Below are 23,502 nucleotides of genomic sequence, written 5' to 3' on the forward strand. Positions count from 1 at the left end.
ACTTATTTACTACCTGGTAAAAATGTCAAAATGTTGGCTGTGGGATCAGTCATGTAGAAACGTCTTTTAAACAAACTCTCTTTGACTTCCGGCCAAGATGAGGTGTAGGTGGAAACACTGTGCCTCCTCACACAACCAAGTTTAAAGACAACAAAGATTTAGAAACAAAAACACAACCAGAACAGACAGAAAATTGAACTGTATGGAAGTGCAACAACCAGTCCACCAGACCAGTAAGAGGGACAGAGTAAGCAGCTGGAGGAGAGGGATTGCAGCAGGAAAAGGCAGTGGCAGCCAGACCCGGGAATGCAGGCAATGGCTCGGGGCTAGCAGACCCCAGGCTCGGGGAGGAAATGAGCAGAGTGCGCAAGGCAGTTGGCTGACCGCTGCAGTCACACATTTGTGTGCAGATAAACCAGGCAAAAACGGGCAGTGAGACAGACCGTGCAACCCAGGGCCCCAGCGACAGGAAATAAAACCTAAAAACACTGATTGAAAAGGTGCCAGGAGAGACTCCCATCTTCACAGGAGAGTTCTTTGGAGAGACTCACAGAATCCTAGAATGTACACAAGCCCACCCTCCCAGGAACCAGCAGCACCAGAAGGGCCCAATTTGCTTGTGGGAAGCAGCAGAAGGGCACTGAAATCCCAGGGAGAGGGGAACAAGCACCATTGTGCCCTCTCGGACCCCGCCCCCACATACAGCATCACAACCTAGCCACTGGGTTGCCCCACCCTGGTGAACACCTAAGGCTCTGCCACTCGTCATAACAGGCATGGCAAGACAAAAAAATGGCCCAAACAGAAGAACAGATCAAAGCCCCAGAACCAATACTTTAAGCAACCAAGAGAGAGCCAACCTATCAGATGCACAGTTCAAAATACTGGTGATCAGGATGCTCACAGAACTGGTTGATTTTAGTCACAAGTTAGAGGAACAAATGAAGGCTAAACTAATTGAAATGAAGGGAAATGCCCAAGAAACCAATAGTGATGGAAAGGAAACTGGGACTCAAATCAGTGGAGTGGACCAGAAGGAAGGAAGGAAGAAACCAAACAGAAAAGAAGGAAAAAACAAGAATTCAAAAAAATGAGGAGAGGCTTAGGAACCTCCAGGACATCTTTGAACATTCCAACATTAGAATTTTAGGGGTACCAGAAGGGGAAGAGGAACAGCAACAAGTGGAAAAGTTACTTGAACAAATAATAAAGGAGAACTTCCCCAATCTGGCAAAGGAAATAGACTTTCAGGAAATCCAGAAAGCTCAGAGAGTCCCAAAGAAGGTGGACCCAAGGAGGAACACACCAAAATACATCATAATTACATTAGCCAAGATTAAAATGAAGGAGAGAATTTTAGAAGCACCTACTGATAAGAGGACAGTTACCTACAAAGGAGTACCCATCAGACTGTCAGCAGATTTCTCAAAAGATACCTTACTGGAAAGAAGGGGCTGGAAAGAAGTATTCCAAGTCATGAAATCCAAAGACCTACAGCCAAGATTGCTTTATCCAGCAAAACTTTCATTTAGAATGGAAGGGCAGATAAAGTGCTTCTCAGATAAGATCAAATTGAAGGAGTTCATCATCACCAAGCCTTTTTTATATGAAATGTTAAGACAAAGAAGATAAAAAATATGAACAGTAAAGAGATAGCAAACTCACATTTATTAACAGCCACACCTAAAACAAAAGCAAACTAAGCAAACAACTAGAACAGGAGCGGGACCACACAAATGGAGATTACATAGAAGGTTAGCAACACAGGAGTGGGAGGAAGAGAAGCACAGAGAAGGTGCAGAGAATAAGTAGCATAGACGGTGGGGAGAAAATAAACAGGGAGGGCAAGAGTAGTGTGGGAAATGTAGAAGTTAAAGAACTTGTGACACATGGACATGAACTAAAAGTGGGGAAATGTGGGTGGGAGGGGCTGTACAGGGTGGAGGGGAATGAAGGGGGCACAGTGGGACAACTGTAATGGCATAATAAAGTATTTTTTAAAAAAATAAGCTTTCTGCTAACCTGCTGCTTCTTGCTTTTCAAGAGCAGGTTTCTCTTCCCCTGTGTGTAGCTGTATGTGGATGAGAGCTTGCTCTCACTTCGGGGTGGTGAAGCACAGAAGACAGACCAAAGCAGAGAGAACTCATGATGAATACATGTGGTCCTAATTGCCAGAAAATAAAAAATAAGGCCTGCAGCCCTTCTCCAGCTGTCAGAGGCGGCACAGGGCCATGTCCCAGGGTGTTCTCTCATTTTGCCTGGTGTCTGGGTGTCACTCAACATTGTTTTAAGATACATCCATGTTCTTTTATTTTCAGGTACTCCTGCCCATTTTTAAATTGGATTGTTTTGTGTGTTTTTTGCTATTGAGTTATATGAGGTTTTTATACGTTTTGGATGTTAACCCCTCATCAGATACATGATTTGCAGATATTTTCTCCAGTTCAGTAGGTTGTCTTTTTATTTTGTTGATGCTTTTCTTTGTGGTGTAGAAGCTTCTTAGTTCAGTGTAGGCCTACTTATTTATTTTTGCTTTGTTTTGTTTTGTTTTCAATGTCAAAAAAATCATCGCCAGGGTTGATATCAAGAAGCTTACCACCTAGGTTTTCTTATAGGAGTTTTAATAGTTTCAGGTCTTACATTCAGTCCTCCCTCCATTTTGAGTGAATTTTTTTGTGTGATAAAAGATAGCGGTGCAGTTTCATTCTTTTGCATGTGGCTGTCCAGTCCCACCCCACCACCATTTATTGAAACTACTGTCCTTTCTCTGGTGTGTGTTCTTGGCTCCTTTGTCATAAATTAATTGACTTACACATGTGGGCTTATTTCCGGGCTCTCTGTTGTGTTTCATTGACCCATATGTCGATATTTTCATGCCAGTACCATATTGCTTAAAACTTCTTTTTTTTACAGATACCATTCAGTATCATTTGTATTGGTTTTGTGCATACAGCACAGTGATGAGACCATTAGACACAAAGTGCTTCCACATGCTGTTTTGATTATTATCAACCCATTTTAATGGGTTGTTCGTTTTCTTTATGAGTTTTGAGAATTCTTCAATTTTTTAAAGATTTTATTTATTTTTAGAGAGTGGAGAAAGGAGAGAGAAAGAGAAACATGGATGTGAGACAGAAACACTGATTGGTTGCTGCTTGTGCAGCCCAGACTGGGGGCTGAGTGTGTAGCCCAGACTGGGGGCTGAGTGTGCAGCCCAGACTGGGGGCTGAGTGTGCATGCCCAGACTGGGGGCTGAGTGTGCAGCCCAGACTGGGGGCTGAGTGTGCATGCCCAGACTGGGGGCTGAGTGTGTAGCCCAGACTGGGGGCTGAGTGTGTAGCCCAGACTGGGGGCTGAGTGTGCAGCCCAGATCTGTGCCCTGACTGGGGATTGAACCGGCAGCCTTTCACTTTGTGGGCTGACACCCAACTAACTGAGCCACACCAGTCAGGGTGAGAGTCCTTTATATATTCTGAGTACACATCCACTGAGGTATAATATTTAGAAATATTTTCTTCTGTCCTTGGCTTGTTCTTAACAGTATCTTTTGAACATCAGAAATTTTAAGTTCTGATAAAGTCCGATTTATCAGTTTTTCCTTTCATGATTTGTGTTTTGTCTTTACCCTCTCCCCAGATCTTTGCCTGGCAAAATCATGTTAGCTCTCTAGTGCTTTTGAGAAGATACTTGTTTTTCTTCACTTGCAGATTTTGGAGAGAGGCAGGGAGTGAGCGGGGGAGAGAGAGATGGGTGCATCCGTGTGACAAAAAGTTTGATCATTTGCCTCCCGTGCTCTGACTCCAGCTCAAACACACAACCTAGACATGTGCCCTGACCAGGAATTGAACCTGCAACCCTTTGGTGTATGGGACAGTGCTCCAAGCAACCAAGCATCCCAGCCAGGGCAGAAGATATTTCTTATATTTCATGCAGATTCTTACTGTATTTCTTATCAGGAAGGTTGGTCAGAAGTATCTAGCTTACCATCACCAGTGCGGCAACCAGGCGATCAGTTTCTACCAAATTATTTCTATAAAATCGTTTTTCTGAAGACTGAAATTTGGGGTTGATTTTGAGATATTTTCTGGACAGTCATTTGACCATATTTGCCTTATTACTCATGAAATGTTTAAAATTGTACAGGTTTGTGTTAATGATGATCTGGTTGCAAAGAACTTCGCCTGTTATGTGTCACCCGTGGAGAATAAAAACCTTGATTCTTCAGAGAAACCAGGCTTGAATATAAAGTCAGCGTCCTTTCCCAATAAACTCAACCCGGCACTTGCTCTTTGGCCAATGTTTTTGCAAGGAAATGACTCTCAAGGAATTGAAAGTGAGTAGCTTTGCTCCAATATGTATTTCCTTTGAACTTATTTATAGGCAGCTTAGTGTTTTGATAGAAGTTGTGTAGATGTTTTCCCATATGGAGATGATGACTTGGACTCTGCATTTAATATTTTAATTTTAATTAAAGTGAGTTTGTTACAAGTTTTGAGGTTCTAAAGCTGCTGAAGTTTGTTTTTACGAGAACAGGAGAAAACTATTCTCAATTTCTTATTAACATGGAGTTATGTTTTCAGAAGTCCGCATGTTCATAATTCAAAGGTACTACCAAGACAGGGTTTGGTTTATTGACAGTTTTAGAAACTTTTATAAAGAACTCGTTATTGTCACAACGGTGTGAGAAGAGTCAGTCAAACTGCTCGCTTCAGTTCGTAGGCAGCATAAAGAACATTCTTCTTAATGATGCGAAGATTGTAAGGCTTGCTTCGAAGGGATGTGGTAAAATCTCTTTTTTCTTAACTTAATGGAGCCAGTGCATGATGTCTGGCTGACGAGGGTGATTTGCCTCGCGGTCCGTGTTTACAGGTTCGACCGTGACGTAAGGAGTGTAACAGGTGCGCATTCGAGTGGGACTGGTTTACTCCAGCCAGACCAGTGATTGTTCTTTATCCTCAGAGCACGCAGACGCGTTTATGATTGGCTTTTATTTTGTGTAGCAGGATGCATACAAATAAGAGAGAGACTTCATGAGGACAGAAACACCTGGTCTTTAATTTTGTATCTCCAAGATACTAAATGAATTGGAATTGTTGGACAAGGTTAGAATCTGCTGGCATCTTTGATGCTTGACTCACCCTCAGTGGTACTTCCCACGCGGTTTTATTATTGCATTGGGTGTATGTATACCTATGGGTATAATGTTTCACATACAGTCATAGTAAGTAAACCTCAACTAAATAAAGCTTTAGTCGACTAAAATATTTCCTACACTTAAAATTATTTTTCATTAACTTGGTAATGTTGCTCATCATAGAAAAATACAAATAATAAAAATTTCAAATACCTGTCATTTTTAATACCCACTTATTAAAATTTTAGAGTGTTTTTTCCCATAGGTTTTCAGATGTGAGGGTGTGCATGCAATTTTTGTTTTGCAGGAATGGGGTCCTACTATACATACATACCTCTGCGTGGTGTTTTTCACATAATATGTGGCTGGACTTCTTTCTAGGTCAGATGTGTCCAGTATCACATGGGTTTAAGGGTATGGGGTCTGACATGACACTATCGGGATGTCAGTCCCATTGCCTCTTGTGTGATATGGGGAGGTATCACTCCTGTCCCACTGAATTGGTATGTGGGCCATCCATGTACCGAGGTGGCATGGCCCAGTGCCTGTGGCCGATGCTGGTACCCATGGCCTCACCCCCGATTCTGATATGCCTCCCGTAGAGTTCTGGATGAGAGTTCCTGCTGACAGGAGCCCCTGGTGCAAATGTAACTTTTCTGTTCGTGTTCCTTTCATTTTTACTGGAGCAGGAAAACACCAGGCATTTAGATCATGTTTAATCTTTGCAGAGCTTTCCATTGTATGAGTATGTCATCATTATTTTAAGTAGCCCCAGATCGCTGGACAGTCATTGTGTCCTACTCTTCTGTATTACAGTCAGTGTAGGAATCAACTATGCATGTCTTTGAAAAGGAAACAGTTGATGGTAAACTAGAGAGCTAATGTGGGATTTTACTGGACTGTCTGTAAAAAACAAAATTATTAAATGTTACTTATCCAAGAAAAGATTTCTTTTTCCTTGTAAGCTAAATTTTTGGTACTTCCCTGTGAATTTGCATTATATTATTTTTTAATCAAAGTTTAATACTTTAAGTTTTTAAAAAAGATTTTATTTCATTTTAGAGGGGAAGGGAAGAAGAAAGAGGAGGAGAGAAACATCAGTGTGTGGTTGCCTCTTGTGCACCCCCTCCTGGGGATCTGGCCCACAACCCAGGCATGTGCTCTGACTGGGAATCGAACCAGCAACTCTTTGGTTTGCAGGCTGGTGCTCAATCCACTGAGCCATACCTGCCAGAGCCAGAGTATGGTACTTTTTAATACCTGGTTAAATAGTTAAATAATACAGAAAGGCTATAATAAAAAGTCATTTTTCTCTTTTCCAGGCTGTTTTCTTAGTCATTTATTTTGGCACTTCTCTCCAAATTTTTAAATACCTCTGATTATTTTGCTCTCCCTAGACTTACCTGTCTGGACGGTGTCTTGACCTCTGTTACAGAGGGGCTCTCACCACCCCTAGGGTCCCTGGCTCTTCCTCTGTCTTGTTCTTTCATTCGGACTGGTTTCTTTGTCTTCCCACTTGGGAGGCCTCTTTATATTTGTTTCTATGCATTAGGTAGATCTGCAAACACTGTGGTGCAGGCTTTTGTCAGAGGATCCTGGTGTGTGGCCCTGAGCAACCTGTTTGGAGCTGTAATCAATCCACAAAGTGTGGCTTCATCTGCTGGGCCTGTGTGTGTGCAGAAAGAACCAGGCTCCACAGCTAGGTGGGCTTTTATCAGCTCCGGGCCTAGGGAAGGGTCAGCTAAAGTCTCAGAGCCCCCAGAGGTCCACCTTTGTTGTTAAACATAATCAGTTGTGTAGCCTCAAGCTGTACTCAACAGCCCAGCTGAAGTTCCATAGGGCAGCGCTATGGCTTCTCCTCAGACTGATGCGGCTTGCGGGGAGTGCTCTGCCTGAGAGAGGTGGCTTCTGCAGCATTGCGACTCAGCGCAGGGACCCTGGTGGCTCTTCCTTCGGCTGTCTCCCAGATCCACCCACCCCAGACTCCCCTCATGTGTCTCTAGTCCACTCTGCCCTCCCTCTGCTGGAGCCCAGGGTAAGTGGCTGCAAACAAAATTTGGTGTGTTGGCCCTTTAAGAGGCTCTCTTGAGTTTCCAGCGTCTCTCCCTGGCAGACAGAACCCCTGCTGCCTTTCACAGCTGGGTGTTGTCTGGGTTCCTTTCCCAGCTCTGGTTCTGTGGGCTGGGGAGCCCAGCTTGGCATTAAGACCCCACACTTCTCAGGAGGAACCCCTGGCTGCTGAAATACCCCTTCGGACCTTCAGCTGCCACCCGTGGGAGCCCAGCCAGCCCTCTCATGCCTCCTGTGCCCTCCCTACCAGTCTCATTGTGGTGAAATGATTTCTTCTGTCTTTCCTTGGTTATCTTAATTTTAGTTTTCAATTACAGTTCATATTTAATGCCATTTTACACCAGCCTAGGTGTACAGTGTAGTGGCCAGACAGCCACACACTTCACAAAATATTCCCTTCATACCTTTAGCATCACCTGGTACTGTGTGCAGCCATCACAACATTGTTGAAAATATTCCCCAGGCTGTACCTCACAACCCTGTGACCACTCTGTCCCTACCAGTGTGCCCTTCACCTTCCCTACCCAGTCCCCCCATATCGCCTCCCCGCCGGCAACTACCACTCTGCTGTCTGTGCCCAGGAGTCTGCCCCAGTCCTTCATGGAGCTGTCAATGGCTTTTCTCCTCTCTCCCTCCCTCCCCGCCCCCCCCCCCGCCCCCCGAAACTGAAACATTCTACTAGGACTGGCTTTTCTTTTTTATACTTACGTTGTCTGTCTTTGCTGACTCCTTAAATTATTCCAGATTCCCAATTTGGTATCATATACCTGTATGATTCAACTTTTTAAAAATTTATTGAGACTTGTATTATGACCTACATTGATCTTAATAATAAAATGGCCAGTTGTTTTACCAGTAAAATGGGTTTATTTGAGAATAGCAGAGAATAGCAATTCTGGACAAGCATGCTATAACAAGACTTATAGACAAGTCCAGCAAGCAGAGGAGAGGAATGTTACTTTATAGAGGAAAATGAGGACGTTGGGAAAGGGTGCTTTGAATGAAAGTTCATTGTAGGGAAGCGAGAATTCAGTGTGGTTATGGCTTGTCATTGGCTGAATTGTGGTGGTGCTCAGTAGCTGCCCTGGTTGCTGGATAAGTGGGAAAATCTTCGTTCCTCCTGCTCAGGCAGTAACGTAGAGACACTTCCTGACGGAAATGTGAGGTACGATGGCTTTTTCCCGGTGGGGTGTGTAATGGATGTCTCGTTCTGGTGGGGCGTGTAATGGATGTCTCGTTCTGGTGGGGCGTGTAATGGATGTCTCGTTCTGGTGGGGTGTGTAATGGATGTCAGGGGGTGATGCGTGAGAGCTCCCCTCCAGGCATCCCGTTTCCCTTTTAGGTGGTGTTTCCTTTATTCGTTTTCACACCCAGATTGTAGTCTCTCTAGGAAAGTGTTCTGTGGGTACTTGAGAAGAATATATATTCTGCTCTTTCTGGGTCATTTGGTTGGCAGTGTCACTCAGGTCTCTGTCATTGGTTTCCTGTCGGCTGCTCTAGCGGCTCTTGAGAGAGGGAGCTGAGAGCCCCAGCCATATAATTTATTTCTTCTCTCGGCTTTGCCAGTTTTGCTTTATACATTTTGGAACTTTGTTATTTAGGAGCATAAAGGTTTAGAATTTGTATGTCTTTTTGATGAATTGATCTCTGTGTCATAATTATTTAATGACCTTGTTGATCTCAGATACTCTTTGAGCCGAAGTCTGTTTTGTCTGGCATTAACGTGGCCCCTCCAGATTTTAGATTGATGTTAGCACAGGGCATCTTTTTTCTGTCCTTTTACTTTTAACCTGTTTCACTCTTTATATTTCAAGGGTGTTTCTTGCAGGCAGGCATAGCTGGGTCTTGCATTTTATATTCTTTCTGCATTTTAATTGGCTTGTTTAAATAATTTGTTTTTAATGTAATTTATTGAAGTTTTGGGTTTAAAATGGCCATCTATTAGTTTTCTATCTAACCCATGTGTACTTTGTTCCCTGTCCCCTATTTTTCTGACTTCTTTTGGATTTTATGTTTGTACCTTTGTGCTTCTATCACGTGTTCTTTGTTAGTGTGTTAGCTTTGACTTTGTTTTGTGCTTTCAGTGGTTTCTTTAGGGTTTATTTTTTTTATTTTTTAAAGATTTTATTTATTTATTTATCTTTAGAGGGGAAGGAGAGAGGGAGAGAAACATCAATGTACGGTTGCCTTTCATGCGTCCCCTGCTGGGAGTTGGCCTGCAGGGAACTGGCCTGCAACCCAGGCATGTGCCCTGAGTGGGAATTGAACCAGGATCCTGTGGTTCGCAGGCCTGTGCTCAATCCACTGAGCTACACCAGCCAGGGCTCTTTAGGGTTTATAGCACATATTTTTACTCATCATTCTCTTCCCTCCTTTGTGCATTGTTGTCGTATGTTTTGATCCTATATGTGATACTAACCCAGAATACTTAGCATTTTCTCTCTTCTTCTGTGTCTCCTTCCCCACCCCCTCTTTTGAAACAAGAGAAGTTTAATTACTGAATGTGTGCTAGAGTGCAGGTGGGTCCTCAGAGCACAGCCCTTTCCTGTGTGCTGCTGCTGTCATTTGTAGTGCTGCTGACGTGCTCATCTTCCTCAGGGATTTTAAAATTTATATATATATACACATATATAGAGGGGGGGGGAGAGCGAGCACGCCCTTGCTTTGTTATTGCACTTGTTTATGCAGTCATTGGTTGATTCTCATGTGTGTTCTTACCAGCGATCAAACTCGTAATCTTGACATATGGCAACAATGTTCTAACCAACCAGCCAAGGCTCCACAACAATTTGTCCCATGTCTTTGACCAGAACTCTCTCACGTAGCCATGTCATTTGGACAGGAGGGCCTGGGATGTTGCCTTCCTTTCGGATTGCTACATGCCCAGCTAAAAATCTTGGGTATCGTTATTTAGAGTAGGAGTTAGTAAACTGTAGCCTATAGGCCAAATCTGGCCTGTGACTGTTTTTTTTATAACCTGTACATATACGCTAGTACTTTTTCCATTCCTTAATGATTTAAAAAATCAAAAGAATATTTTCTGATATATGAAAAGTATAAGAAATTCAAATTTGCACCCACAGATAAGCTTATTGAATGTACCCCTGCTGTTTGTCTACCTAAGTCTGTGATTGCTTTCACGTTAAGTGGCAGGGTTGAGTAGTCGCGACAGAGACCCACAACGCCTAAAAAACTTACTGTCTGATTTTTTTTTAAACAAGATATGGAATAGTTTATGAAAGCACTGTATTTTCTACTTATTGTCAAATACACAGAAGAGCAATTTGAAACATGGATTCAAACGACTGGTCTTACACCCACGAACACACATCAGAATCACTTGTCCGGGTTTTAAACACATTTAAGTTGAGGCCTCACTCTTGGAGAAAGTTGTGACAAGACCTAGTATTCTCCAAAGCTTTCCAGACAGCTCTGACGTTTCCTCCTGGTTGAGTCCCTGACTTTTAAGTTGACGGGAGCACTTTGGGGTTTGGGGGCCATTGTTTGTGCATGTGGGGAGCTTTCCTTGCAGATTTATCAGCTGTACTGAAGAACTTGGCCTCTGGCTTTTGGGCGTCTGTCTTGAGTCTTTTTTCCCCAACCGAGAGTTTCTCTCCTTGTCCACTTCTTCTTCGATTCTTGGCTTCTTCCCTGGGCTTTTACCTGGACTCTTGGGCTCTGCTGCTTTCGGGGTCTGTAAAACCAGAATGGACTTTCTCTTCTTCCCATGAGGTGTGTTGGGACCAGGGCCCTTTTTTTGGAGACTTCTGTCCTGTGGCATGTTTTTGTATTTCTATGTTTTCTTTGGTGGGAGTTTCTTCTCTTGGAACCAGTAACAGCATTTCTTCTTCAAATTTATCTTGCACTTTTGGGGGAGGGGCCTTTTACTCTGCAAAGCTCTTTCTTCTCAGGCTTGAGGGTCTCTTTCTTCTGGGGTCCAGGGTCCTTTACTGGACGACCACTAGTTTTAGGGGCCGCCTCCTTTGCGGTTAAGGCTGATGTAGCCTTTCTAGCCTGTTTCATTAGCTTTTTGTCTTTTTTTCTTCTCCTTTCATTTTTCATTATATTCTTTTTGCTTTTATATTTTCTTTTTTCTTCTGACTAGGAGGGCACACTCCTTTGGCTTCATCCCGACTGCTGACAAATGAGGAAGAGACGGGAAGGGCAACCGAGCTCTCAGTTTCTGCACACGCGAGTTTCACACTCTCCCGCTTCTCCCGCAGTGTCAGTGAAAGCGTTTCGTCATGTTTTCAGTGATGTGCTCAGCCTTCGTTCCAGTATGATCGATGTGTATAGTGCTGCAGGGACCACTTTCAGAGACGTTTAAGGCAGTTCCACCTATCGATGTGTGGATCTCTTTGGAAATCAAGAACCTCTTTGGAAATATTCTTGGCTTTAAGGTTTACAGGTACTGGAAGTTTCTTTCTCTCACAGGAATGTCTCCCAAGGTGTGAGGGTCAGAACTGCTTGATTCTTACATCGGTCAGGAAGAGGACCAAACTACCCAGGAGGTGGAGTCTGGCCTCGTAGGCTTTGTACTCCTTTTATAAAGTTTGGAAGGGGATAATCTGAGAAATGGTTTTAACTCCATGGTTGTTTAAAAGCATCTTATAAAACGGTTCTGTCTTTTCAGGTGTTATATTGGGTTCATCCTTAGTAAATAAATAGATATCTGCTAAATGTGATGGAATACCTTGAGGTAAGGGCAGTCTGACCCTTAGTTCTTTCCTTGGAATTTTCCATAATACCACCATTAAAAAAATGTTCTTTCTCGTTCCAAAGCAATCCATTCGCATTTTTCCTGGACCGGGAATGTGGCAGCGGAGCTTCCACTGCCTTTCTGATCTGCCCTTTATCCAGCTGTTCAGTGAGGCTTGTGTCGCTGGGGTTGAGGCTGAGGTTGTGGTCGAGGTTGCGATGGGAGCTGAAGCCAAGTCCTCCGTATCTCCGTGTCTCGCCGCGTGCAGACTTGCACGTGGGACCCTACGGTTGACCCTTTGTGTGAACGCCTGATTTTTCATGAAGTAGTTTTCTGGCCCCTGCTGTTGAGGTTGGATTCAGTGGGCATTAGAACTGAGCTGTAGATCTGTGGAACTCGCTCTCCCCACGGCTCTTCCCTTTCTGGTGCTCTAGCCCCCTTGGCATTTTTGGATCCCATGTCTCCGTGTCCTTGATTCAGGGAGACTGCCAGGCTCCATGTGTGTCCCCTTCTCTGCATCCTGAAGCTCTGTCCAGGCAGTCAGCTGGGGCTACCATCGCACTCATCCCCTTTTCCTCCAGCTCTTAGGGACCACTGTCCTACACTGGCCAGTAGCCAATATCTGAAAAGCATTGTTTCGTGTGTTTAGGCTGGTTTAACACTTGTTTCTCTTTGAATGGGCAAATTTAGTCCCCGTGAGTTCATCTTGGTTGGAAGCGGGAGTATCTTTGGTACCATATCTCTAAAGTTCTCTTTTTTTCTTGGTATGTCCCTCTTCTAGCAAATGTACATTCTTGGAGATTGCAGCCATACCTTGGTACTCATTGGCTTCAGAACTGGTCAAGCCCTGTGTTCGTTGAATTTGATGAGAAAAAAATATTTCAGTACTCGGTGCTTGTTCGGGGCTTGTCACGTTTGTTAGAACTTGTATGTATGAGTCACGATGCCACCCTGCAAGAGAGAATGTGTCATCACTCGTCACTTGCTCAGTACTCATCGGTTTTGCCACTCCCCGTGAGTTCTGGAACGAATTAACGATACGTACTGAGGTACCGCTGTACATGGTTTGTGGCCTAGACGACTCTGACCTGCTACTCAGTGTGAGCAGCAGTGGTGTGGCAGTGTCCGGACGCTTTCTGCAGCTGCAGCTCTTTGAAGCTCAAGCCAGCCCCTTCCCAACATTCCCCCAGCCCTTCCTCCCAGGCCCTTCAGGGCTTCTGCTTCGGATTAGCATTTACTTGAATTACACAAGCAATTTTTTCTCTCTCTGAAGTGGGGCACTCACAGTTCCTCCTCAGTTAGAGTTTTTGCTTCATTTGATTAAATGTCAGCTTTATTTTGGCTGACTTTATTTATGTCTGTGGTAGTAAGAACATAAACAGTTTTCCTTACCCTTATTTCTCCAAAAGTTATGGGTGACTTGGGTTCAATACTGAAATTTTTCTGAACCTCACACATTCTGGTATGTGTGATATCTTATCATGATATTGTCTGAACTTCCTGTAACAAAATACTTGCTCCTGCCGTTTATTCCCATTTAACACTGGGGCTCCTCATCACTGCTCTCTTGATTTGCAGCCTGTGTGCTGGATCCCCCTAACGACATCTCCCTTGGTTCGTGTCTTTGGCTAGAGCATTACTCAGGGAACTTCTCAAGGAAAGGGTATGTGGGAGGTCAATGTTCTCACTGTGTGTGTACCTGACTATGCCTCTCAAGTGTTGTGCATTAGGTGTGTTGGCAAAGGATTGACTTCTGGATTGAACAGTACTTTCCTGATTGCTTAGGATTCACATGTTTTCATGTGTTCATTGGCAGTTTGCCTGTCTTCTTTTGTGAAATTCCTGTTCACGTATTTTGCCATTTTTTTAAAGATTGGGTTTTGTTGTTATCCGCTTTGAGACTTTTTAATATGTTTTGAAAATAAATCATTTGCCAGATACATGTATCATGAATGAATTTTCTCTTTCTGGCTTATTTTGTTAATACTATGTTTATAAGAGCAAAGTTTTTAATTTTTATTAAATCCCAGTTATCAAGTTTTTATTTTAGTGATTTTATGTATACTGTAAGAAATCTTTACTTTCCCTGTTTCTACTTTTGGTTTTACATTTAGTTCTACAGTCCATTTCAAGTTAATCATGTAAGTTTAAAAGTAAAGATTAAATGTAGTTAAAAGAAAAAAATGACAATAAATATGTACCTGTCAGTATTCACTGTAATTGTAAATGGCTTAAATGCTCCAATCAAAAGACATAGGGTAGCTGAATGGATAAGAAAGCAGGACCCATGTATGTGCTGCCTCCAAGAGACCCACTTCAGGAATTGAAAGATACACACTGCCTAAAAATAAAGGGATGGAGAAAGATATTTTCTGAAGATGGAAAAGAAAGAGTTGCAGGGGTGTGCCGTTAAGGGCCACACTGTGGCCGGTTAATTTGGAGGTTTGGATTCACAGACAATAAAAACCCGAAGTCAAATATGAATAACTAAGCAGTTTATTAGGGAAGAGCAAAGCGAAAGCAAGAATCAAGATCGTACATCACCAGATGGGAGTTCACCAACACCCGCATGTGGATGCCAGGGAGCCCTGGAGACAGCACTCAGGGTCCCACTGGGGAAGTTCCAAGTGAAATGTCCTTCTCCAAAGACTCACTTTAGGGGCTGTGGTTAAATATGTTTTAGACAAAAGTGGCCACACGCCAAGGGCCTTGTGTGACTTGAGTAACCAACAGGTCCCGCTGGGAGAAGGGCCAGTTCTTCTGAAGGAACAGTTAAATAGTAAAACCTCCTGGGGAGAAGGGCCAGTTCTCCCTGGGAGAGAGCACGCCTGTATTTCATTCCTACAATAAAGGTCGTGGCTTGGGCATAAACAGGGAGGATTCTCAATGTCCCTTTAACCCATATCATGGGTTAATATCTGACACAATAGACTTTATTGTGTAATTTTTTAAAAGATTTTCAATTTAATTTTAGAGAGAAGGGAACAGAAGGAGAAAGAGAAGGAGAGAAACATCAATATGTGGTTTTCTCTCCCATGCCCAGTGACCTGGCCCACAACCCAAGCCTGTGCCCTAACTGGGAATTGAACCAGTGACCCTTTGGTTCACAGGCCCATGCTCAATCCATTGAGCTATAACAACCAGGGCACAAAATAGACTTTAAAACAAAGGCTTTAGTAAGACAGAAAGAAGGACATTACATAATGATAAAGAGAGCCATCCAACAAGAGGATATAATCCTTCTAAACATTTATGCACCCAACATAGGAGAGCCTAAATATGGAAAGCAAATCGTGATGGACATAGCAAGGAAAGATGGGAAGTAATACATCTTCCAGACAGAAAGTCAACAAGGAAATGGTGGCTTTAATGACACATCTGATCAAATGAATTTCATTGATGTCTTCAGAGCATTTCACCCCAAAGCAGCAGAATATACATTCTTTTCAAGTGCACATGGAACATTTTCCAGGATAGACCACCTGTTAGGTCACTAAACAAGTCTCAGTTTAAGAAGATTGAAATCACATCAAGCATCTTCTTTAACCATAATGGTATGAAACTTCTGGAATCAATGGTATTGATTCCATAATGGTATGGAATCAATCGCAAGATAAAAACTGGAAGACACACAAAGACATGGAGGCTAAAAAACAGTGAATGGGTTAACCATGAAGTCAAGGAAGAAATGGAAAGATACCTTCAAATACATGAAAATCAAAACACAACAACCCAAAATCTGTGGGACACAATGAAAGCCTAAGAGGGAAGTTACAGGCTTATCTCAAGAAACAAGAAGAGTCTCAACCAATCTAGCTTTACCCTTAAAGGAACTTGAGAAAGAACATCAAGCAAAGCCCAAAGTTAGTGGAAGGAAGTATAAAGATTAGAAGACAAATAAATGAAGTAAAGTCTAAAAAAGAGAGAATACAAAAGATCAGTGAATCCAAAAGCTGGTTCTCTTAAGATAAACATTTAACCAGACTCATCAAGAAAAAGAGAGCACAAATAAAATCAGAAATGAAAGAAGAGAAGTAACACTTGACACCAAGAAATACAAAGATTGTAAGAAAATATTATGAACACCTGTATGGCCAAAAATTGGATAATCTCAATGAAATGGATAAATTCCTAGAAACATACACTCTTCCAAAACTGAAACAGGAAGAATCAGAGAATCTGATTAGACAGATTACAACTAGTGAAACTGAAGCAGTAATTTTTTAAAAACTCCCAACAAACAAGTGTCTTGGGTTGGATGGTAGCACAGGTCAATTTTATCAAAATTCAAAGAACTAACACCTGTCCCTCTCAAACCATGCCAGAAAATCCAAAAGGAGGGAAGACTCCCAAGCTCATTTTATGAGGTCTGCATTATCCCAATTGCAAAATCAGATAAAGACAATACAAAGGAAGAAAATTATAGGCCAGTGTCTCTGATGAACATATGTGTTAAAATCTTCAACAAAATAGATCCAGCAATAAATTGAAAAGGTTATACACCATGATCAAGTAGGACTTATTCCAGGAATGCAAGCTTGGTGCAATATCTGCAAATTGGTAAACGTGATTAAACAAAATAAAGAATAAAAGCCACATGAGTCCTGGCTGGTGTGATTCAGTTGGTTGGAGTGTAGTCCTGTAGACCAAAGGTCACTGGTTTGATTCCTAGTCAGAGCACGTACCCAGGTTGTGGGTTCAATCCCTGGTCATGGTGCCTTTGAGAAGGCAATCAATCAATGTTTCTGTCCTGCATTAGTGTTTTTCTTTTTCTCTTCTTTTTCTAAAAGCAATGGAAAAAAATGTCTTACAGTGAGGATTAAAAAAAAGAAAAAATTTTCCCATATGACTCTATCAATAGATGCAGAAAAAGCATTTGATAAAATTGAGCACCCATTTATGATGATTGAAAAAAAACCTCCCAGCAAAATGGGAATAGAGGGAACATACCTCAGTGTTGTAAAGGCCATGTGTGAAAAAACCCACAGCCAACATCATACTCAATGGGCAAAAATGACAAATGTTTCCCTTAAAATCAGGAATAAGACTGGGATGTCCACTTTTAAAACTTGTGTTTAACATAGTTCTGGAAGTCCTAGCCACAGCAATCAGTCAAGAAGAAAGGTATCCAAGAAGGTATCCAAGTTGTGAAGGAAGAAGTAAAACTCATTTGCAGATAAGATGGTACTGTATATAGAAAACCCTACCAAAAACCTGTTAGAACGCATCAATGAATCCAGTAAAATAGCAGTATACACAATAAATATCCAGGAATCACTGCAGTTTTAAATACCAATAATTACCATAAATGGAAACTAGGAAAACAATCTTGCTCACAATTGCTTCAAAAAAAATTACCCAGGAGTAAATTTAACGAAGGTTGTAAAAGACCTCTACTTGGGAACATAAGACTGAAGAAAGACATTGAAGAAGATACAAATAAGTGGAAGCATGTATAGTGTTCATGGATAGGAAGAATTAGCATCATTAAAATGTCTGTAGTACCCAAAGCAATCTGTAGATTCAACACAATTTCTATCAGATAGCAATGATGTATTTCACAGAACTAGAACAAATATTCCAAAATCTTACATGGAACCACAAAGATCCAAAATAGCCACAGTAATCTTGAGAAAGGAGAATGAAGTTGGAGGCATCAGGCTACCTGATATCAAACTATACTACAAGGCCATAGTAATGAAAACAGCATGGTACTGGCATAAAAACAGACACAGAGATCAATGAAACAGAATGGAGAGCCTAGAAATTAAACCCACGTCATTATGGTCAATTAATATTTGATGAAAGAGGCAAGAACATGCAATGAGGTAAAGGTAGTCTGTTCGATAATTAGTGTTGGGAAAATTGGGCAGATCTGTGCAACATAGTGAAACTAGGCCCCCTGCCTTCACCACACACAAGGATAAACTCAAAGTGGATTAAATGCTTAAATGTTAGACTTGAAACCATGAAGATCCTGGAAGAAAACATAGGGAAATCATGGGCATTTCTGGTACCAATATTTTTCTTCTGATATGTCTCTTCAGGCAAGGGATACAAAAGGAAAAATAAACAAACGGGACTACCTCCAACTAAAAAGGTTTTGCACAGCACAGGAAACCATCAACAAAATGGAAAGACGACCCACTGAATGGAAGAACACTCACCAACGATGCATCTGATTAGGAGTTAATGCCAAAATTTAAGATAAAGATATTTGAAAGAATTTTCAGAACTTTGCACCTTCTGGTAATTCAGACTCAGCCTGTTTTATAACATCTTTTATATTCCCTGGGCTGTTAAGAAGTGAGATGCAAAATTGTGATCCCGAACCATTGCTGAAACTGACTTATAATTGGTATTCCAGTTGTTGCTATATAACTAACGCTTTATAATATTTAGTGGTATAAAGCAACCGTTCTGTAAGGCTCGTGGATTCTGTGTTCAGGAATTCAGGACAGGCCCAGCAGGAAAGCTTTCCGTCTGTTTCTGCAGTTCCAAAAGCTGGTTGTGACTAGACAGTTGATTTCATCTGAAGACTTACCCAGTCTTACGTCTGGCAGTGGATGCTTTTGAGGGGGACTTCAACTTGGCCTGTCACGTGCAGTAGTTACAGTGGCCTTTTTGTGTGGTTGCTTGGACTTCCTCACAGCATGTTGGCCAGGTTTCAGGAGTGGGCATCCAGGAGAGCAAGTCACAGTACATGACACTTCCGTGATCCAGCTTCAGAAGTCACATAATGCCACTTCAGTGTTGGTGGTAAGCCCGTCCAGCTCGTGAGAAAGGAATGCAGAGCTCGTTTCTCAGTGAGAGCCGTGTTATGGCCCTCTTTGGAAAGTAGTGTGTGCCAAGTTATGGCAGTAAATTATGTTTAATTTGTGTATAAACTATGTTCTTAGTAAGACAGTAAAGGAATTTTTTAAGCAAGCATTTTTTAAATAATGGTTGAAACAAGTTTTAAAAATTAAATCTCTTCAAGTAAGATTTAATATGGAACCCTATTTCATAATAGAACCCTATTTCATAATAATTTTATGTATTAAGATTTCATTATTATACTTTTAAATTATAATTCCTTTGTCCTATTTACCATTTACTAATAACACTTTTATTAATTTTTTTTATTTTTCAGATAAAACTATAAAATGTAAAATGGATTCCTTGAGTGGTTCACCTACAAAAAAATCTGAAGAGAAACAACAGTGCATCTCTTTAAAAGATGTAAATCAGGTGTTTTTAAATGTTCATTAAACATAAAGGTCATGTAATGTTAATTTTAGAATATTCTCTTTTAGGCCTGGCTGGTATGGCTCAGTGGATTGAGTGCCAGCCTGTGAACCAAGGTTGCCAGTTCAGTTCACAGTCAGGGCACAGGCCTGGGCTGTGGGCCAGGTGCCCAGTGGGGGTCATGTGAGGGGCAACCACACATTCATGTTTCTGTTTCTCTCTCCTCTTCCCTCTACCTAAAAATAAATGAGTAAAATCTTTGAAAAAATAGAGTATTATCTTTTAAAATCTAGGACTCAAAAATGTTTTCTGTTTTAAAAAATCCTTAGCTAGGGTAGTTTCNGTGCCAGCCTGTGAACCAAGGTTGCCAGTTCAGTTCACAGTCAGGGCACAGGCCTGGGCTGTGGGCCAGGTCCCCAGTGGGGGTCATGTGAGGGGCAACCACACATTCATGTTTCTGTTTCTCTCTCCTCTTCCCTCTACCTAAAAATAAATGAGTAAAATCTTTGAACAAATAGAGTATTATCTTTTAAAATCTAGGACTCAAAAATGTTTTCTGTTTTAAAAAATCCTTAGCTAGGGTAGTTTCTTTCATGAGAAAATATAGTTTGCTTTTTTGCTCTATTTCAAAAGAACAAGAACTCCAGGTCCCCCCTTGTGCTTGGCCTAGTGGCCTCTGTACAAATCTGGTATTTGTCCTTATTGTAACAAGGGTGTAAAAACCTGGGACCATGGGACACTATAATAGTTAAGTTCAAGACTGACCTACCCTTCCTGTCCCTTTGACAAGATTGGTGAAGGCGATGGCAGGACGGTTTGAAGACCTGAGTGCCAGCTCCTGGCCACGTGGCCACGTCAGTCTAGTGGGTGTAGCAGTCATACCGTCAGTTCTTTGTTTCTCCACATCTGTGTTGCCTGAAAATTGTCCAAGATGGATGTTGATAAGGAACATTCCCTGGAATTTTGATTCCTCAAGAATCTCTGTTTTGCTAGCCAATATCTTTTTTTCTGGAAAAATTTGTTTTTACAGGGTGTTGAATCTTCCATATACTGGCCAGTGAAAAGAGGCGTAACCATATATGCTGATCCAGATATACCAGCACCCAGGTATGATTTGCAATTTCAGTGTGACTGAAATCTTAAGTGTAATGCTGTTTTGTATAAGATCGATGGTAGGAAAGTATTCAACTTCAAAAACTGGCCCTGGAAATTTTGGTTAAACATATATTAATTTAAGAAAAATGTGAGAACTGGTTAGCAGCACACTTGACCGGAAACTGGGATTGGCTGTAGAGTCCCTGTTTCCTTGTGAGACAGAGTTGTCACAGGACAGGTGCAGCGAGGCCGTCTTGGTGAGAGGTGTGGCCAGATGTGGGCCAGCAGGCAGCGCTGTTTGGTGGGAAGGAGTTGGTGGTGGTTATCCCCTTGAATATGAGTATCAAAGACTGGACTGTAACCCTGTCCTCATTAACATTTGTGTCAGTGGTAATAAAAAGGTCACAGACAGGATGTAATACTGTACCACCTGGTCCATACTGTAGGATCTTAAAACAGCGTGCTTTCATTTCTCTCTTTCTGGACTTTGTGCTACTGTTGTTATACATTTTTTAAAATATTTTATTTATTTATCTTTAGAGGGGAAGGGAAGGAGAGAAGGAGAGAAATATCAGTGTATGGTTGCCTCTGCCGAGGACACACAATGTATCATGTGTCCCCTGCCAGGAACTGGCCTGCAACCCAGGCATGTGCCCTGACTGGGAATCGAACCGGGATCGTGTGATTCACAGGCCCGTGCTCAATCCACTGAGCTACACCAGCCAGGGCCTATATTTTATTTTTACGTTTGTTATTAATGATAGAATCTATACTCATTTGTATTTAAATAGTTATCTTTAAGAGAGATTTAAATAAATAAGAAGATAATCTTTAATATTTACCTAAGTAGTTACCATGAATGCTTCCTACTTTATGTCCAGATCCAGGCTTCTATCTGGTATCGTTTCCCTCCCACCTGAGGGACCTCATTAGTATTTCTTGTGTTGCGGGCCTGCTGATGCTGAATTCCTTTAGCTTTTGTGTGTCTGAAAAATTATTTTAGCTTCTTTTTTGAAAAACTGTGTTTGTTAGCTGTATAGCTCTAGATTGACAATCCTTTTCCCCCCGTATTTTAAAGGTGTTGCCCCACACTCTGCTCCTTTGCGTTGTTCCCAGTGCAGATGTAGTGTCGTGTTTTCCCTCCGACTGCCTTTAAGGTTTTTTCTTTATGGCTGTTCGGAGCAACTTCATTATATGCCTCGGTGACATTTCTCTCATGTTTTTTGTGCTTGGAGTTCATTAGTGTTCTTTGTAGGTTTCTGTTTTCCATCAAATTTGGGGAATATTCAGCAGCCATTCTACAAGTATATTTCCTACACCCATCTCTTCTCCTGTCCTTTTGAGATTGATGAGACAAATGTCAGACCTTTTGGTGCTGTCCCAAAGGTCCCTAAGGCTCTGTTTATTTTTTCAGCCTTTTTTCTTCCTATTCTTCAGACAAATAATTTTGCCTTTCTATTCTTAATTGATCTTTTTGTCATCTTCATTCTGCTGTTGAGCCTATATCTGGTGAATTTTTTGTTTTATATATATTTTTTTAGTTCTAAAATTTTCATTTTTTTAGTTTGTATTTGCAAAAAATTCTTTTTTAAAAATATATTTTATTGACAATGCTATTACGCTTGTCCCATTTCCCCCCTTTTATTCCCCTCCGCCCTGCACACCCCCTCCCACCCACATTCCCCCCCTTTAGTTCATGTCCATGGGTCATACATATAAGTTCTTTGGCTTCTACATTTTCTGTACTATTCTTGACCTGTCGCTGTCTATTTAGTACCTACCATTTATGCTACTTATTCTCTGTACCTTGTCCCTCCTCCCCCACCCACTCCCCCACTGATAACCCTCCATGTGGTCTCTGTTTCTGTGATTCTGTTCTGTTGTTTGCTTAGGTTTTGTTGTTGTTGTTGTTAGGTTTGGTTGTTAATAGCTCTGAGGTTTTTATCATTTTACTGTTCACATTTTTTATCTTTTTCTTAGATAAGTCCCTTTAACATTTTGTATAATAAGGGCTTGGTGATGATGAACTCCTTGAATTTGATCTTAAGAACCACTTTATCTGCCCTTCCATTCTAAATGAAAGCTTTGCTGGATAGAGCAATCTTGGTTGTAGATCTTTGGATTTCATGACTTGGAATACTTCTTTGCAGCCCCTTCTTGCCTGTAAAGTCTCTTTTGAGAAATCCACTGACAGTCTTACGGGAAGTCCTTTGTAGGTGACTGTCCCCTTATCTCTTGCTGCTTCTAGAATTCTCTCCTTCATTTTAATCTTGGCTAATGTAATTATGATGTGCCTTGGTGTGTGCTTCCTTGGGTCCAACTTCTCTGGGACTCTCTGAGCTTCCTGGAAGTCTATTTCCTTTGCCAGAACGGGGAAGTTCTCCTTTATTATTTGTTCAAATAAGTTTTCAATTTCTTGGTCTTCCTCTTCTCCTTCTGGCACCCCTATGATTTGGATGTTGGAACATTTAAAGATGTCCTGGAGGGTTATCAGTGGGGGAAATTCCTAAGCCTCTCCTCATTTTTTTTAGTTCTTGTTTTTTCATTTTGTTCTGGTTGAATGTTTCTTCCTTCCTCCTGCTCCAAACTGTTGACTTGAGTCCTGGTTTCCTTCCCATCACTGTTGGTTCCCTGTAGATTGTTCTTTACTTCACATAATGCAAACTTCATTGCTGCCTGGGTCTTTTTTATGCTGTTGAAGTGCCCAGTGAGTTTCTGAAGCATCATGATTACCAGTGTTTTGAACTCTGCATCTGATAGGTTGCCTATCTCATCATTGCTTAGTTGTATTTTTTTCTGGAGCTTTGAAGTGTTCTTTCATTTGGGACTTTTTTTTTTTTTGTCTCTTCACACCTGTTATGTAGTAAGGGGAGGAGTGTTAGGTGTTCAGCAGGGCGGGTCAACCCACGTAGTTGTGTTGTGGTGCTGTATGTGGGGGAGGGGTCTGAGAGGGAACAATGCCACTTGCTCTACTCTCTGCCGGTTTTCAGTCACTTCCTTGGTTACTCACAGTCAAATTGGGCCCTTCTGGTGCTGATTCCCGGGTCGGCTTGTGTACATTCTAGGACCCTGTGGGTCTCTCCAACAAACTCTCCTGTGAGGCTGGGAGTTTCTCCCACTGCCGCCTCAACCCCCTCAGGTGTTTTCAGCCACAAGCTTTGAGGCTTTATTTCCCCCCGCACTTGAGCCCTGGGTTGGGTGGTCTGCCTCCGTCCCCGATTATTCCTCCTGGTTTATCTGTACACAAATGTGGGACCACGCAGTCCTCAATCCGCCA

At 41.9% G+C, this 23,502-nt stretch overlaps 1 protein-coding gene across 1 annotated transcript in view; it reads left to right on the plus strand.

Annotated features, from left to right (window-relative positions):
• The window catches only part of TDRD12 (tudor domain containing 12), a 79,805-nt gene that overhangs the window by 15,888 nt on the left and 40,415 nt on the right, over positions 1–23,502 (plus strand). Inside the window, exons 7-9 of the mRNA XM_037030819.1 lie at positions 4,144–4,333; positions 19,042–19,133; positions 20,161–20,237. Coding sequence (XP_036886714.1) covers positions 4,144–4,333; positions 19,042–19,133; positions 20,161–20,237 — 359 coding nt within the window. The remainder of the gene's footprint in view (positions 1–4,143; positions 4,334–19,041; positions 19,134–20,160; positions 20,238–23,502) is intronic.

The sequence above is a fragment of the Sturnira hondurensis genome, unplaced genomic scaffold, assembly GCF_014824575.4.
Source record: "Sturnira hondurensis isolate 20B ecotype Veracruz unplaced genomic scaffold, ASM1482457v3 Scaffold0020884, whole genome shotgun sequence".
In the NCBI taxonomy this organism is placed as follows: domain Eukaryota; kingdom Metazoa; phylum Chordata; class Mammalia; order Chiroptera; family Phyllostomidae; genus Sturnira; species Sturnira hondurensis.